This window comes from Myotis brandtii, unplaced genomic scaffold (genome assembly GCF_000412655.1).
Source record: "Myotis brandtii unplaced genomic scaffold, ASM41265v1 scaffold398, whole genome shotgun sequence".
NCBI classification, from domain to species: Eukaryota; Metazoa; Chordata; class Mammalia; order Chiroptera; family Vespertilionidae; genus Myotis; species Myotis brandtii.
In genome coordinates this window covers 299,469-314,913 of record NW_005365280.1, presented here as the reverse complement: position 1 = coordinate 314,913, position 15,445 = coordinate 299,469, and the positions used below count along the sequence as shown (strand labels likewise).

General features: G+C 53.5%; 1 protein-coding gene across 1 annotated transcript in view; it reads right to left on the bottom strand.

The window, feature by feature from the left end:
- The window catches only part of JARID2 (jumonji, AT rich interactive domain 2), a 118,388-nt gene that overhangs the window by 14,711 nt on the left and 88,232 nt on the right, over positions 1-15,445 (bottom strand). Inside the window, exons 5-10 of the mRNA XM_005873020.2 lie at positions 11,318-12,386; positions 7,570-8,072; positions 4,429-4,521; positions 1,212-1,330; positions 1,057-1,127; positions 251-365 (exon numbers count right to left, since the gene is read on the bottom strand). Coding sequence (XP_005873082.2) covers positions 251-365; positions 1,057-1,127; positions 1,212-1,330; positions 4,429-4,521; positions 7,570-8,072; positions 11,318-12,386 — 1,970 coding nt within the window. The remainder of the gene's footprint in view (positions 1-250; positions 366-1,056; positions 1,128-1,211; positions 1,331-4,428; positions 4,522-7,569; positions 8,073-11,317; positions 12,387-15,445) is intronic.

Here is a 15,445-nt window from a genome sequence, read left to right as displayed (position 1 = left end):
ATATCCTAGAAGAAAAATCAAATAGAAATAGGCAACTGACAAAAAATGGGAACATAAATGAGCATATGAAGTGATGCTTATCACCAGAGCAACTTAAAATATTCCCTGCCACTTGCAGCCCCTCCAATAGAAGCAGGAAATCCCAAGCTGGGAGCTCCGACAAGGAGCTGGGACACAGGAAAGCAGCTCTCGGAGGCTGTCCACGCTCTCACCCCCCCGCACCCCCCCGCACCAGGGCCAGCATACTCACCAAATGCAGTCAGCACCAGTGTGTAAGTAGTCGATGTAGGGAAGGTGGTTTTGGTCTCGAGACCAGCATGAGGTAGAAAAGACCATGCCAATATTTAGCCAGGGAATTGTCACTCCTAAAACATAAAGGGAGAAAGCAGCAACAACGTTTGAGTAACAGCTATCAGAATCACTATTTTATTCCCAAACAGGAGAAAGAAAGAAAGAAATGGGATTCAAAACCAGCCAGGCAAAGCCCAGTAAGAAGGAACTTGCTCTTCCTGCTTGCTGCACAGAAGCCAGGCAGAGATGGGCACGCTACAAACAGCACTGGAAGGGCAGCTACTCCACAAGTCGGGCAGCACGATGCCGCAGGGAACGTGACCATGATGACTGTTGGCAATAACCAGCAGCCATGGGCTGGGCCCCAAGGCTGAGAACGGGGACACCAGACCTGACTCGTGTCTGGAGAGGCCCTGAGCACTCGCCTCCACGGGGCGTGGAGGGTCCCAGCCTTCAGTGACCTGAGGCCCCAGGACACCTGGCTTTCCAAATACCGGCGTAGAACCTCCCACGGAGGAGCCTGCACTAGTCCTGAGGGGGCAAGACTTCTGCTCTGAAAACACCAATTCAAGGTGAAAAGATGGCCACTAAGCACCTGCCAGCTCCCAGATGCTGTGATTCGGTCCACCTTTCTACATATTGACGGATTTCAATTATGACCCTATTTCTTTTCTTTCCTGCAAATCAGTGTCTTGAATCTAAATACTCTCCACCGGAAGCCCCCGTCCCTTTCCAGCTCCAGCTCCCGATGGACGTGGGACTCACCAGGCACAGCACCGAGGTGGCGCAGGATGGACCCTGTGTTATTGGGGAGGACGGTGAGGTTCCATCCATGCCTGCAGAAGAAAGAGGGGCATCACAAGGCTGGCGAGAAGAACACCATCTAGTCCCCAGAATGCAGACAACAGGTCCAACTCTACCTTGAAAACGGTTCTGACTTCCCCACGGGGAACCCGCTGCCATGCGTGTTGGTGTCCACCTTGCCGCAGTGCACCGCCACGTGGCAGTCCTTCTCCTCCACGAGCCTCCAGTACTCTTGCTGCAGGGAGAGCGAGGAGTCAGCACAGCTCACCCACCACACTGGACACGAGTGCACGAGGAAGGAGCATCACAGAACAGTCCCAAGAGAGCACGGGGTGGGAGAGCGATGCTCGAATGACCTCTGCAGGCAGCTCCCAGAACTGAGGGCAGGGACCCCAACAGACAAACGCACACACATTCATGGCAGCCTCATGCACCTCAGTTGAAACGTGGAAGTAAGCCGTGTCTACACAGATGGAAGGACAGGCCTGAGGAGGTGGTCCATACAAAGGCCTGCTCTTCAGCCTTCAAAGGAAGGACAGACTGACACGTGCCAGATGACCCACCTTGAAGACACAATGCCCAGGGAAATAAGCCAGTCACACAGGACAAATACCGCACCGTTTCACTTCCATGAGGTACCGAGCACAGTCAGAACCTCAGACTGAAGGCAGAATGGCAACTGCCAGGGGCTGGGGACGGAGTCACAGGAAGTTACTGCATAATGGGAACAGAGTTTCAGTTTTGCTAGATGAACAGCATTTTGGAGATGGATGGTGGTGGTGATTGCACAATGTGAATGTACTTACACTGCTGAACTGTACACTTAAAAATGGTTAAGATGGTAAAGTTAAGGCTATCATGATAAAAATTATTTAAATGAAAGGGTATAGGAAATGAAATGATACAGAGGCAGAGGACATGCCACTGTGGTCCTCAGACTGAAGTAAACACAGCCTCCCCTCCAGCACCTCACACGTGTCCCAGGACCAGCCGTCCTGACCTCTACGAAGAGCAAAGCCCACACTCACCCAGCTGTACCCACGCCAACTGACTCAGATGGAGGCGGTGGGTACAGCGGCCAGTGCAAAATGCTGCCCTTGTAACTAACCTATTGAGTGTGGCAGGAACTCGTTTTACTAACAGGTGAGCAGACATGCCCAGATTTCCTTTAGGCAACTCCCACATTCAGAGACACTTTTCATTTCGTTTCAATTATCAATCTAGAAGCGCAGCATCGCTTCCCTAATCCTGACAAAGCCCATTTAGCGGGAACCACCTTTCAAGGAGGAAGCCTAACCAATAACCACAGGTCAGCTCAGGGCAGTGCTGCCAGTGTAACACTGCAGAAGGGAGGGCACTGCGCAGGCGGGGACGGGCACTGCAGGTGCCCACAGCACTGGGCAACTTCTACAGAAAGGGGCCAGCTGGCGGCGTCAAAGGCCCCAAGCCAGAGGTTCTCAACCTGTGGGTCGCGACCCCTTTGGCGGTCGAACGACCCTTTCACAGGGGTCGCCTAAGACCATCCTGCATATCAGATATTTACATTACGATTCATAACAGTAGCAACATTACAGTTATGAAGTAGCAACGAAAATAATTTTATGTTTGGGTCACAACATGAGGAACTGTATTTAAAGGGCCAGAAGGTTGAGAACCACTGCCCCAAGCCAAGAATAAATCAACATCATTAAATGCCTGGATTCCTTAAACAGAAGTCCTCAAACGTAAGGAAGGAAGGGATAGTCTGGCTGACGGGACTGGTAACAGTCGGGCCCTGCCAGCCGGGTATCAGACTGACAGCAACCTCTCGTAGGTGAGTAACGCTGTGGGAGGAAGGGACCTGCTGCTACATGGGGGACACTCCACTTGCTGAGCACTGGCCAAAGGAAGGTGGGCCTTCTTTGAAGGAGCGAGAAGCTAGACAACCTCAGACAAAAAGTTTGGATTTTAGCAATTATTCCTATTGTGTTTAAATATTATGTAACTGCTAAAGCAAAAGCCAAACTTCCAGAGAGAATGAATTCTCAAGTAGGAAACTAAAATAAGCCAAGCTTTCCTCGTGCTATGGGCTACGGGTGGTAATAAAAACTGCACCTTCACAGACGTCCGCCCACAAGGATGGACGTTGTGCAACAAAGGCCTCTTTTTCCAAAGAGCCACGTTCCTTTCTTCTGACGTGCCTGCCACACAGGCCATGAGCACTTCGCAAGCAACTGTGTGGCCACGTGTCCCAGAACCGGGGCCCGGCTGACACTGTGGTTGATGGAATGTGGCGTGGGCAAGGCCAAGACTGGGGGACGGGGCGGCGGTCAGGCCACAGCACGGCGTTCCAAGGCAGCACCCAGAGCACAGAGCTCGGCGTGTGCCCATGAGCAGAGACCCAGGCCTAAAGGGAAGCCAACGGTGCTGAAGGCAGACACAGAAACCACCAAGCCGAGAAACAGCCCGAGACTCAAGTGGAACCTGCTGAGCTTCTGATGGTGACAGCAAAGGTGCAGCATCACATGTCCCCGATGGAGGGGGCCCGGTGTCCTGGTGTGGCCTAGACTGTCCTGCAAATCCCACTCCCAGGAAAACCTGGTCAAATCAGGATGGCTGGGCCCGAGAGGTCAGCCTGGGTTCACCCAGAAGAGGTGGCATCCATCCCTGAGAACACCAGACGTGGTCTGGAGCCATGGGACCAACTCAGGCTGCAGTCCACACAACTGCTCCCGCCCACAGCTGCCCTTACAAGTGCTAGAAGTTTGGTGTCTCTCCCTGACAGCACCGCGTGCTGCTGAGGGCTGCCGATGCCAGCGGCTGGCAGTTCTCAGCCACTCAGCTGGGCACTGGCCAAGGGGAGGCAACTAAAAGACAGGGTCTCAGTCCTGGAGCACCTCGCACAAAACTCCCCTAATTGGTCTGGGCACGGAGGTGCTCACTGTCTTTCCAACTTCACACTAACTCAGAACAGAGTTGGCAGAACACAAAAATGGCACTTTGCCAGTCCTGCTAAATAAAACGGGGGAGAAGGCACAGCAGAGCTATGGTTTCAAGGAATTCCAAACATTCTCCTGCGTAACAGACACCCAGAGGACGGGGAGGAGCGGCCAGCGGGGGGGACGCCCAGCTCACCCCTGGCTTCCGCCTCTGGTTGGGGTAAACCAGGGACAAGCCGGGAAGAGGCTCTCTCTTCACTCTACCTTTTTTGAGTCTGAGGAAATTTAGATGAACAAGAGTTAAAACTTTCAGCTGCCCCAGTACAGGGAAAGAAGTCAACCACTCAAGTCCTCTCAGGCTGCCAGGCCCCAGGAGGGCCGGCCCCCACACGCGGGCAGCAGGAGCTCAGCTCACCTCAATTTCAGCTGGCGCAGGCTCCTTGCTGAAGCACATGTTCATGATGTTTCTTGCTGTTCGATAAAAGGTTGTTAAAGAAACAGACCTTCCCTGGAAAGAAAACAAAAACAGGTGAGTCTAGCTGAAGCAAAACAGTTGAGTCTAAGCCCACATGGGGCTGGCCCTACCACGGGCTCTGCTGGCACCCCTTCCCCACCTCCCCCGCCTGGGCGGCTGGTGCCCAAGTTAGCAGCACAAGCAGAGAAGGTGGGGAATCATTCTCAAAGCTCAGTGCTGACAAGGGAATGAGGTCACACTGCCTTTGCAGCACCAGGAGCAAACAGACCTGGCATCTGGAGGCAATGGGCTGTGCACCGGGAGGCTGTGCACCGGGAGGCTGTGAACCGGGAGGCTGTGCACCGGGAGGCTGTGCACCGGGAGGCTGTGCACCGGGAGGCTGTGCACCGGGAGGCTGTGCACCAGGAGGCTGTGCACTGGGAGGCCACGGGGTCAGCTTTCACTTTTTGGAGAAACGGGTATGGGTGGAAAAGGAGGCAGAATTCCTCAGTTACCCATGTGAGGGAAGGATAAAGGCTGTGGGCCAGTGCAGAAACTAACAGCATTAAGACAACCCAGAAGAGAAGTCTGGGGGATCTTCAGAGACAGAAACTTGGGGCCCCAAGGGTCCTCACCACATGAAAAGCAGCCAGACACACAACCTCACCTCGTGGGTCTGAGGGGGACAGAAGTACGCTGGTGACTCTTGCTGTCCCACTCCCACCTCCTTTAGCACACAGCTCTGTTCTCGTTCGGGAGTCCAGGTAGACCTTATTTTCGACCTATTCTACAATACAGGTTTTGTTACACAGGGACAAGCTTGTAAGATTCATGCCTTTCACTCTTTTGTGACCAGGCACACGTATCCCTTGATTACAGAAATATGTACCAAGCACCTATGGTATTATCAGGCCTAGTTCAGCAGCTGTGGTAAAGCAGGCTCGACACCGACACAACCCTGTACTCATGCAGCTTCACCAGGCCTCGCCACAACCCTAAACAAACACGAGCTGCTGCGAGGAGGCCCCAAGCGCCCTGAGGGACAGGGGAGGTGTCCCTGTGAGCACCCCATGGGAAGGAACTCCCCACAGCACAGGAAGCCTGACTGCCATGGACAGGTCAGGGCACCAGGGCAAAGCCTTCACACTGGCTGCTCTGACATCTGCTTTTCAGCTTTAGAAATGACTCTGTGAAGTTCTAACGCAAAGGAAATACTCCCTACAGTTCCAAATTTCTGACATTCTGTTCCTTACAAAATAAAAGCCTGCCCTGGCCAGGAGGCTCAGTAGTTTGGAGTGTTGTTCTGTGTACCTAAGGTCTCAGGTTCAATCCCCAGTCGGGGAGAGTATGGGAGGCAACTGATCAATGTTTCTCTCTCACGTCGATGTTTCTCTCCCTCTCCCTTTTTCTCTCTCTCAAACCAATTTTTTTAATGAAAATATATAAATAGATAAGTAAATACAAATAAAAACCTAACGACTAGGAGGGACCTAGTTTTGCCCTAAGGCAGAGTGCCCAGAATTCGAGAGGACACCCAGCACCCAACCGTCAATGGCCCCAACAGTCAGGGGCCTCAAGAACACGGCTGAGCAGCACCAGGGCCACCAGACCGCCCCGCAGCCCAGCTCGTAGGATTTTGCGATGAAATCTAAAAATACACTTTACAAAGCAGGTTTTCAAAAAAACTCTTGCTTTGATCCAACTCACTCTCATAAAATTGACCTTCTTCAATAAAAAGTAACAGAAGTAGAGAGTATCTTATTTCACATGCTGGCTGTTCAGTCCCGGGTTTAATGAGCGGTTTCCGTGGAGGAGGCTCCTCAGGCACACATCCAGGAAACAGCCAAAGTCCTCCCAAGTTCACAGTCCGTGCCACCTCTCCCTCCCCATGAAACATTCAGAATGTGAAACAGGAGGAGGCCATCAGCAGGCTGCAGGCAGCCATTCCCCACCCCACGGTCTCTGCAAGGCATCTCGGGAGGTAACAGGGGACACCGAACCCGCTCTGCGTCTCACAGTAGAAAACGTTCCAGAAAGCAGCCCAGGGCTAAAGCCCAGCAGGAAAGTACCAAGTGTGGCAGTGGGTGGCCACAGGCGACTTCGCAGCATGGACTCAGAAGGGCAGGCACACCTGCACGAGTCCCAAGCTCCCTATGTGTCTGGGATGGGCCCAGTATCAGAAGTCCACATCGATTTAACCAGGCGGCGATTTTCAACGTACCAAAAATCCCCCCGGCTCATCCGGGTGGGAGCAGGGTTGTCAAGAGAGGGCTGCCAGGACTCACCACAGAACACATCCCTCCTGGTAAACCCAGAACAGGGACCCCCGGGTACAGCCCATGCACCTGTCAAAGCCCAGGCAACACAGCAGAGGCCTCTCTTAGCTCTGCCCCCGGTGCCCCACTCACCCTTGCAGGCAGGGGAGAGGCAGCCCCAAGCCTGGCTTTGGAACCAGCCAGACAGGAGGCTACGGTGGCCGCTGCTGAGCAAAGGCAGGCAGGCTGCCAAGTGGGAGTGCCCGTGACTCTGCCCGCTTCTCAGAGAAGCGTGTCTCCCAGGACGGCTGTTGCAGCAACAAGATCTGGCAGAACTGGGAAACATGGGCACGTGTTTGCCAGCCCTCCCACCTCCTCCCTCGGCAGCTTCAATGGTGAGATGCGAGGAGATAGCTCTATAAGGGCCTCTCTACAGGTGACTGGCCTCATTGAGGTGGGGCAGTGGGCCATGCAGAAAGGAAATAAGGAGGCAAAGAGAACCAGCACTCCAGGCCTGGCCAGGCAGCTTCTGCCCTCCAGCCTGAGAGCGGGTGCTCGGAGGGGCAGGCGCAGAATTATGGGTGAGGAGGAATTGCATTTGCATCCTAGGTACTGCATCCATGGCACCTGGGCGCTCACTCAGCTCATTCAATGAAAAAGAAAGCCAAGGCCTGAAGTGGGCAAGCGACTCCGCCCATGCTCACAGTTCCCAGGGGCAGCCAGGGCCTGTGCAGCAGGCCAGATGCCCTGAGGCCTGGGGCCTAAGCAGGCTGCAGACATTTCTCTTTATTAATTTCCCAGAGAAAGTGGCTGGTGGCTTCGGGACCCGCCCACCGCACAGGCCTACCTTATATATACACTTGTGGAAGTCACTGAGGACGCCTTTGTCCTCTTCCTCTTCTTTCACCACTTCCTTTTCCTGAGCAAAGAGTCGCCGCCGGCCTGTCTTGAGCTGGGCCTGGCCCACCTCCTTGAGCTTGCTGCGAAAGCCGTTCCTGTGGGCCACGCCATTGATGAGCCCGTTCTTGGGCTCAAAGCGGGGCAGGGGGTGGAACTTGTTGTAGTCCTGCTCCGTGTGGCCCTCCAGGGGCCCCTTCCGCTTCTCCAGGATCTCCTTCTCCATCAGCACCTCCTTCTCCAGCCGGCGGTGCTCCTCGGGGGACAGGGAGTCGTAGGACAGCAAGTACTGGCAGTAGGCCTCCTGGAGCTTGGCCAGCCGGTCCTGGGCAGTCTTGGGGATGCGCAGCATGTCTGCGAGTTTGTTCCATTTTTTGAGGTCAGTCACTTGCTGCATGCCACCCATCTCGTTAATCAGCCGGAAAAAGCAGGCCAGGTCGAGCTCACAGCCTCCTAGGACGGTGAGGGAAGAAAACACAGGGACAGTCAGTGAAAGGACCATGAACAAGACAAGACCTCCTTCATTCACCTGACAGTCCATGATGCCCATGTGCCGGGACGCAGCGAGACTCTAGGGTCAGACACAAACACTCATCTCTGGCCTCCAGGGAGCTTAGTCTGTGCAGACGGACCTTAAGACAATCTGGCGCACTACAGGGACAAATAAAGCTGACTGAGGGGCTGGGAGGATGGGGGCCACCATCTTAGGTGGGATGATAAGGGAAGGCCTCCCGGAGGAGGTAACATTTAGGCAGAGGTCAATGGTAGGGAGCTGGCATGCTTCTCCTCAAATGGGCAGCACGCACTGGTCAGCACCCTTCTAAAGACCCGGAGGCAGCTGTAATGAGACCAGGAGCAGCGGCCATCCCTGGAGGGAAGGGCAGGGCCCAGTTGTGCCACTCAGCCACACCCATGTCCCAATGTCACCTGAAACAGCTGTGATGTCGGAAATCATACACACAGCATGTGTTCTCCGTCCCAATTTCCCTCCCAACCCCAACACACACGCACACACACACCTGCCCAACACACATACCTCACTCACCCACCCAACACACACATGCCCAACACAATACACAAACCCAAGACACACACCCAACACACACACACACACACACACACACCCCACACATGCTCGAGTTGCTTATTTTCAATCCCACAGGATTTCCAGGTTGACAGGCACTATTCAGAAGGACACCTGACAGTCTGCCCTTCAATTCCTCCCATATGCACTCAGAGAGACCACTAATCTCAGAAGGATGAAGGTGAGTTTCACTACGTCCCTTGATCAAATTACAGAACAGCACAGGGGCCAGAGGTGGGCTGAGCATCCTAGGACACCCAGAGGCGTGCCTGGACCATCCCAGGAACTGCAAATAAGACCAGAGGACAATGTGGGTTTGGTTGTCTGTGAACAATGGAACCACCTCAGGGAGGAGACTTCCCTGGACCTCAACCAGATTCCAGGCCCCACTGTGGTGTCTCAGCGAGGAGACCGTACCTGGCAGTGCACAGCCCCGACGGGCACAGGTAGAGGGCGAAGCCAGTCAACCCAGCGTGCCACAGCAGCTCCAACCACAGGTCTCACTAGAGGGGAGGCCGGCCATACCTTTTCCTTTTTCTCTAAGATCACGATAATACAATAGCACTTAAAATTTACCCAGTTCTCGCAAATCCATTAAAGACTCCACACCTGCCATGATCAGCCCGTTCAGAGGGCCACCAGGTTGCTACCTGGCAAAGCATCTCCCTCACCTAGTCCGAGCTGACCCCACTCCCTGCAGCACTGCAGCTTCCCAAGGGGCTGGGTGCTTATCCGTTTGCATGAATTCTGGGAAACTGCTTCAAAAGGACTAAGTGCCTTGCACTTGGAGACACCTGAGCTCAGACCCACGCCCAAGGCCTCTGTGGGTAGCAGGCCAGGTCAGCACCCCTTCACAGACAGTGATAATGCTTTACACTTGGGGCAAAGAGCAGGAACACTCACCCGAGTGACCGTCTACTAACTGCTGCTGCTATGGGAGGAAGTCACGGTTAAAGAAATCCTACTCTGGCCCGGCCAGCGTGGCTCCGTGGCTGAGCGTCAAACTATGAGCCAGAAGGTCATGGTTCGATTCCTGCTCAGGGCACATGCCCGGGTTACAGGCTTGATGCCCAGTAGGGGGTATGCAAGGGGCAGCCAATCAATGATTTTCTCTCCTCATTGATGTTTCTATCCCTCTCTCCCTTCCTCTCTCTAAAATCAATAAAAAGTGTATTAGAAAAATGAACTACTCTGAAAAAAAGGGTGATTGGCTGGCCTCGTGACGTCACATGAGTACTCTACCAGTCCCTAAAAGACCCCCAGCTCAGGGTGGGTAGGAGGACCAGGTGCTGCTCTGAGTCACCCAACAGCCGAGTGCACACAGGCCACAGCCAACACCAAGCTCCTGAGACAACCTCACCTCCTCAGCCCATTCCCACAGCCCTGGGTCACTGTCTATCACAGGGCACCCCTGACAAGGGACCACCACCAACCAAGAATTCTTTCAAATCAATGATTCTCACTCAGGAATTAGCCCTGGCAGGCACTGCTGAGAGGAATAATGAAACTTCATCTCACAAAGGAATGCCATCTTACTGCCAGTTCCTGACACTTAAATAGCTGTTAAATGTCTCCTTTTCTCCCAGCCTTTGAAAAATCAGAATCTCCACAATGGAGGCAGGGATGTGCTTTTCCTTTCAAGGATCTAGAGCTGAAAGGGAAGTGGGTGACCGTACCCCGCTGTCCCCATAGGAAACCCCCTCCTCAGAGCCCACTCGTCTGACAGTGAACTAATCCCGGAGGTGTAGGGTCCAGAGAAGAAGCGGACAGGGGAGCTCGACAACCTGTGAGTGGATGCTGCTGGGGGCCGGGGGCCCTCAATGCGGGACTTGTGCCCACTAGTCAGCGAGCTGAGCTCTGCGACCGTCCTGGGCAGAGCTGTGTGGGCTCTCGGGAGAAGTGTGCACATTCCTGCACCTGTGGGCTCCACGAGGACCAAGTTGGTTGCCATGGAAGCAGAAACTCAAGTCAAAATGAGGAGGATGAAGAGACAAGGACAAGACAGAGAAGAAATTTCGTGGGCTGAGGTCTACGAGAGTTCGTGGATGGAAATGTGTCCCCAAAATATTCATGTGCAGAATCCTAACCCCTGATGCCTCCGAATTTGACCTTATTTGGAGAAGGGTCTTTAAAGAGGCGTTTACAGGGGTGAGTAGTGTCTTTATAACAAAAGGAGACACCGGGAGCCCGCACACTGAAGAACGGCCATGTGAGGACAGAGAAGCACCATCTACAGGCCAAGGGAGAGGCTTTGGGGGACACCACCCTTGCAGGCAGCTTGGTCTTGAACTTCCAGCCCCCAGAACTGTGAGACGGTAACTCCCTGTTGTTTAAACTCCTGAGGCTGTGGCACTGATTGTGGGCATCCCAGCCAAGCAGATGAATCCAGGGGGGCAGCATCCCATCGCACCCTGAACACTGCTCTGGCCCCTGCAGGCAGTAGGGGACCACCCAGTGGGGAGAGCATGGACCCCGATACCCACAAATGTCCAGGACCTGGAGAAAAGGGGCGGTGGCCTCCCCTGAGCAGCAAATGAGGCAGGAGAAGTGCATCCCCGGTGACAGGGGAGAGAAACTGGCACGTGGGATGAGGCAGTGGGCAGGCAGGGCTTACCTATGAGCGGGAGCTCGTCCATGGTGATGCCCTGAGATCTGAGGTGCTTCTTGATGCAGGCCAGCCGCTGCACGTTGGGGCCCCAGCGCCGGCCCAGCTTGTGGATGTGCTGAATCTGCGTGACGAACCGCATCTCGTCGTTGAGCTTGCATTCGGGCCGCCAGTCCGGAGGGGGGATGACCCTGCACATGCCATACTTCTCCACCTGAGCGCGCACCGACTCGATGTAGACGAGTGGGTCGTGGAACTCCTTGGCTGACGGCCTGAGCACGGGGATCTCGTCCATGGCCGCCCACCCGACCCGGCCGGACCCCTTCTCGGGCTTGGCCGCCGCCTCCTGCGGCTTGTGCAAGGGCTCCGATTGCGAGGTAGAACGATTTTCACAGGAGGCGCCGTCCGCCTTGCCATGTGCTTGTCTGCCCAGCGTGCTCCTCCCGGCTGCAGCCCGCTTCGGCCGGTTCCTCTCCAAGCTCCGCTCGGGCACCTCCTTCTTCATGTGTCCATTCAGCAGAGCTTTCTCCGCTGGGGCCTGAGCCGGGGCTGGGGCCTGGGCCGGAGCTGAGGCCGCCGCTGCCTTCCTGCCAGGGGCTTCGGCAGAGCCGGCAGCCCCTTTCATCTTCTTGGGGGGCGACTGCAGCTTCTCCGCCTGGTGTGCCTCTTCCAGTCTCCTCTTGGAATTCCGCAGCCCCTCCCGCAGCTGCCGCCCCCCCACCTCCTTAGTGCATGACTTTGGGTTCAACCGGCCACTGACCTTGAGGCCGTTGACGGCAGGCCCGGTGGACTTGGACACCCCCCCGAGGGATAGCACCTGTTTGCGGGTTTTTGCATTGCTACTTTCAGTTTTCCCTGAGATTGTGTGGTTGACAGCTGAACTGGGCTTGTGGTGATTGGGTTTGGTTTCCTTGACCAGTTCTCTCTTGGCTTTGGTGTATGTGACAGTCCCCTTAGTCACGGTTGCAGTGTACTTCACAGTTTTGGACGGTGAAGGTCTGACTTCGCGCATCTTTTTGGCACTGGTTGCACTTGTACCCAGAGATGACATTCGAGTGACTCCATTTACCTTCGAAACCTGGGAGGCGGCAGGAGAGGCAGAGGACAAAAAAAAACCCAACAAAAACAGAATTAGTACCTGCCAAGAAGGCAACTCCTCCACACAGAGACACTACACAGAGACAAGGGCTACCTGCAAAGGCAAACAAAACACACTGCCTGGGTGCTATTTCAGACTCTTGGCACAGTCCACACCCATCCTTCCTTTTCCACGTTTGATCCCATGGCTCTTCCAGGAAATCGGATGTTTCACCGTAAGCCTTCCCACATGCCCGCCAATCACCTGTCACAGGTTAGGAACATTTCCAATAGGAGGACCCTGCCCATGTGGGGGGAAAAGAGCATGTCCAATGTTGACCCCTGAGTAATGCAGGGGGTTAGAGGCACCAAACCCGTTCCTCTGTAGCTAAAAATCCATGGTAACTTTCGGACTCCCCAAACACCCTGTCATCCTTCAGTCTCTGCAGGGAACTGGTTCCAGGACCCCGTGAGTAACAAAATTGGTAGGTACTCAAGCCCCTTGTATAAAAGGGCGTGGAACAATGCATGCAGTCGGCCCTTCACATCCAGACTCTGGATAGCAGTTTGAAAATACTGTTTTCAATCTGTGGTTGGTAGAATCCAAGGATGTGAAACCCAGGAATATGGAAGGCCAACTGTATGTTTACTGAAAAAAAGTCATATATAGGTGGGCACTCCCAGTTTAAGCCATGCTTTTCCAGTCAACTGTACACAGACACGCAGTACACACACACACACACACACACACACACACCTGTTCTAAGAAAAGACATGCTTGCTCTTTGCTCCCCTTAAAGCATGATCTGCCCACAGAATTTATAAATCTATGTGCTAAAACAAGAACAAAACAAAAAGATTATGGAAAAAAGAACAACAGCCCTCAAGTGGTTCAGCTTTGATGCAGACGTGTGGCTGCGGACTGCTGGCACCTGTCCCTCTCCTTGTGTTTGATACGTGCCCCGTGCAGCCCTTGCTGAATGTCAGGGGGTGCACCTAACCTCTTTGGTAAAGCACAACGTGCCCAACCCTCTCTGCAAAGGAGGTTCCTACTTCCCTTCCCTCAAAAACTTCCACATCCGGTTCCACAGGAACGGGGTCACAAGCAGCTCTGCAAGGGCATCTTTCAGCATGGACACCACAGTAATCCCACGACACACAAGCCCACCTCTACAGAGAGAAGTCAGAGTGACATGCGTGAACACCTGAAACGCATTAACTTCCAAAGAACGAGGAAGGGCCGGCCATAGTACAGTGGGGCCTTGACTTACGAGTGTCCCGACTAACGAGTTTTTTGAGATACCAGCTGTCTCTCGGCCGATTTTTTGCATTGAGTTGACAGAGTAATTTAATGATCTCCTTAATGAGCTCCTTAACGAGCTCAGTCCTGGAACGAATTAAACTTGTAAGTCAAGGCCCCACTGTAGCTGCTGCTGGGCTGGCTGGTGTGGGCACTGAGGCACAACTCTGCCTCTCTGTGACCTTGATATGTCATTTAACATCATGGGCATCAACTTCTCATTTGCAACATGAGTTACAGATTCAGGAACTCCAGGGTTCCATAAGAACCATGACCCCCTAAAGAGGCCGACTAAAAATCACACAATTCCTGGGAAACACAGAGCAGAAACAACAGACCTCTTTCCTCACCAAGAACCCAGAGGAGGGGACGCTGGAGGGAGACTGGCTTCCAAGTCAGCTGAGACCTAAACAGCTGGCTCCTCTCAACACCAGTGCCCCGAGGGCTGTGCAGCTGCCACCAGGATGGCCTGAGGCTCAGGTGACCTCTGCCCTGTGCCCCGGCCACGCCCAAGAAGAGGCACATTTTGCTTAAGTGGAGAACAAGCATAAAGATCACACTTTCCCATGGGTGTCCACACCAGTGGTTCCCACTGGGCTCCCACCCCGAGTTTCTTATCCGGTAGGTCTGGGACAGGCCGAGAATCTATATTTGTAACAAAGTTCCAGGAAACTGATCTGGGGACATACTTTGAGAATCACTGAATCAAACTATTAGCTAAAAGTTCCAAAGACAGATAAAGGCAAGAAGCCACTGAATGTGCCAGCAATTTGACACAGTAACGGAAAGCCTCAGATGGTGGTATGAGACAGGGTTCCCGCCAGTGGTTAGTAAACGGGTTCCTGGTGAGCCGCCTGGACTTCTGTACTCAGCAAGGGCCCAGGAATTACAGCCCGGGTCCCCCACTGCTTTCCACCTTATAAGAAGCAGCACTGACAGATCGGGTGGGAAAGAGAGGAAAAGAATGGAAAATTAAAAACAAAAACTTGCAACTTGGCCACAATAAATTAAAAACAAATTTGTAAAGCCAAGGGTAAGGGCAAAGACAAATTTTTGATGGTAAGTACCACTAGTTTGTAATAGGAGGTATGGTGAGGAAGACAAATAACTTTAAATGTTCATCCTTCATATATATATATATACACACACATATATATAGTTCAGAGAGGAAGGGAGAGGGAGCGAGAGATAGAAACATCGAAGAGAGAATCATTGATTGGCTGCCTCCTGCATGCCCCCTACTGGGGATGGAGCCCACAACCCAGACACATGCTCTGATTGGGAATCGAACCCTGACTTCCTGGTTCATACATAGGTTGACATTCAACCACTGAACAACACTGGTTGGGCTCATCCTTCTTTCAGATCCTTCTATTGACTAAAACAAAAACCATCTAATCTAATAAAAGACAAACATGCAAATTGACCATACCTTCGCTATGCCTTAAGCCACACCCACCAGCCATTCAGAGCAACTATATGCAAATTAACCCAACCAAGATGGCGGCCGGTAGCCAAGGAGCTGAAGCCAGTAGGAGGCTTGGTTGCTCCAGTGATGGAGGAAGCCAAGCCTCCCGGCCAGCTCTGAGCTCCACTGAAGGCAACAAAGTTTCAATTATAGAAGGTAAATAAATCTCAGAATAAAAAAAAAGAAAGAAAAAAAGGAGAGGCTGGGAGCTTCCGTCCCTGGGGGGCTTGGCTAGCCTGAAAACGGCCCTCAGCCCCTCACCCAGACTGGCCAGGCACCCCAGTGGGGACCC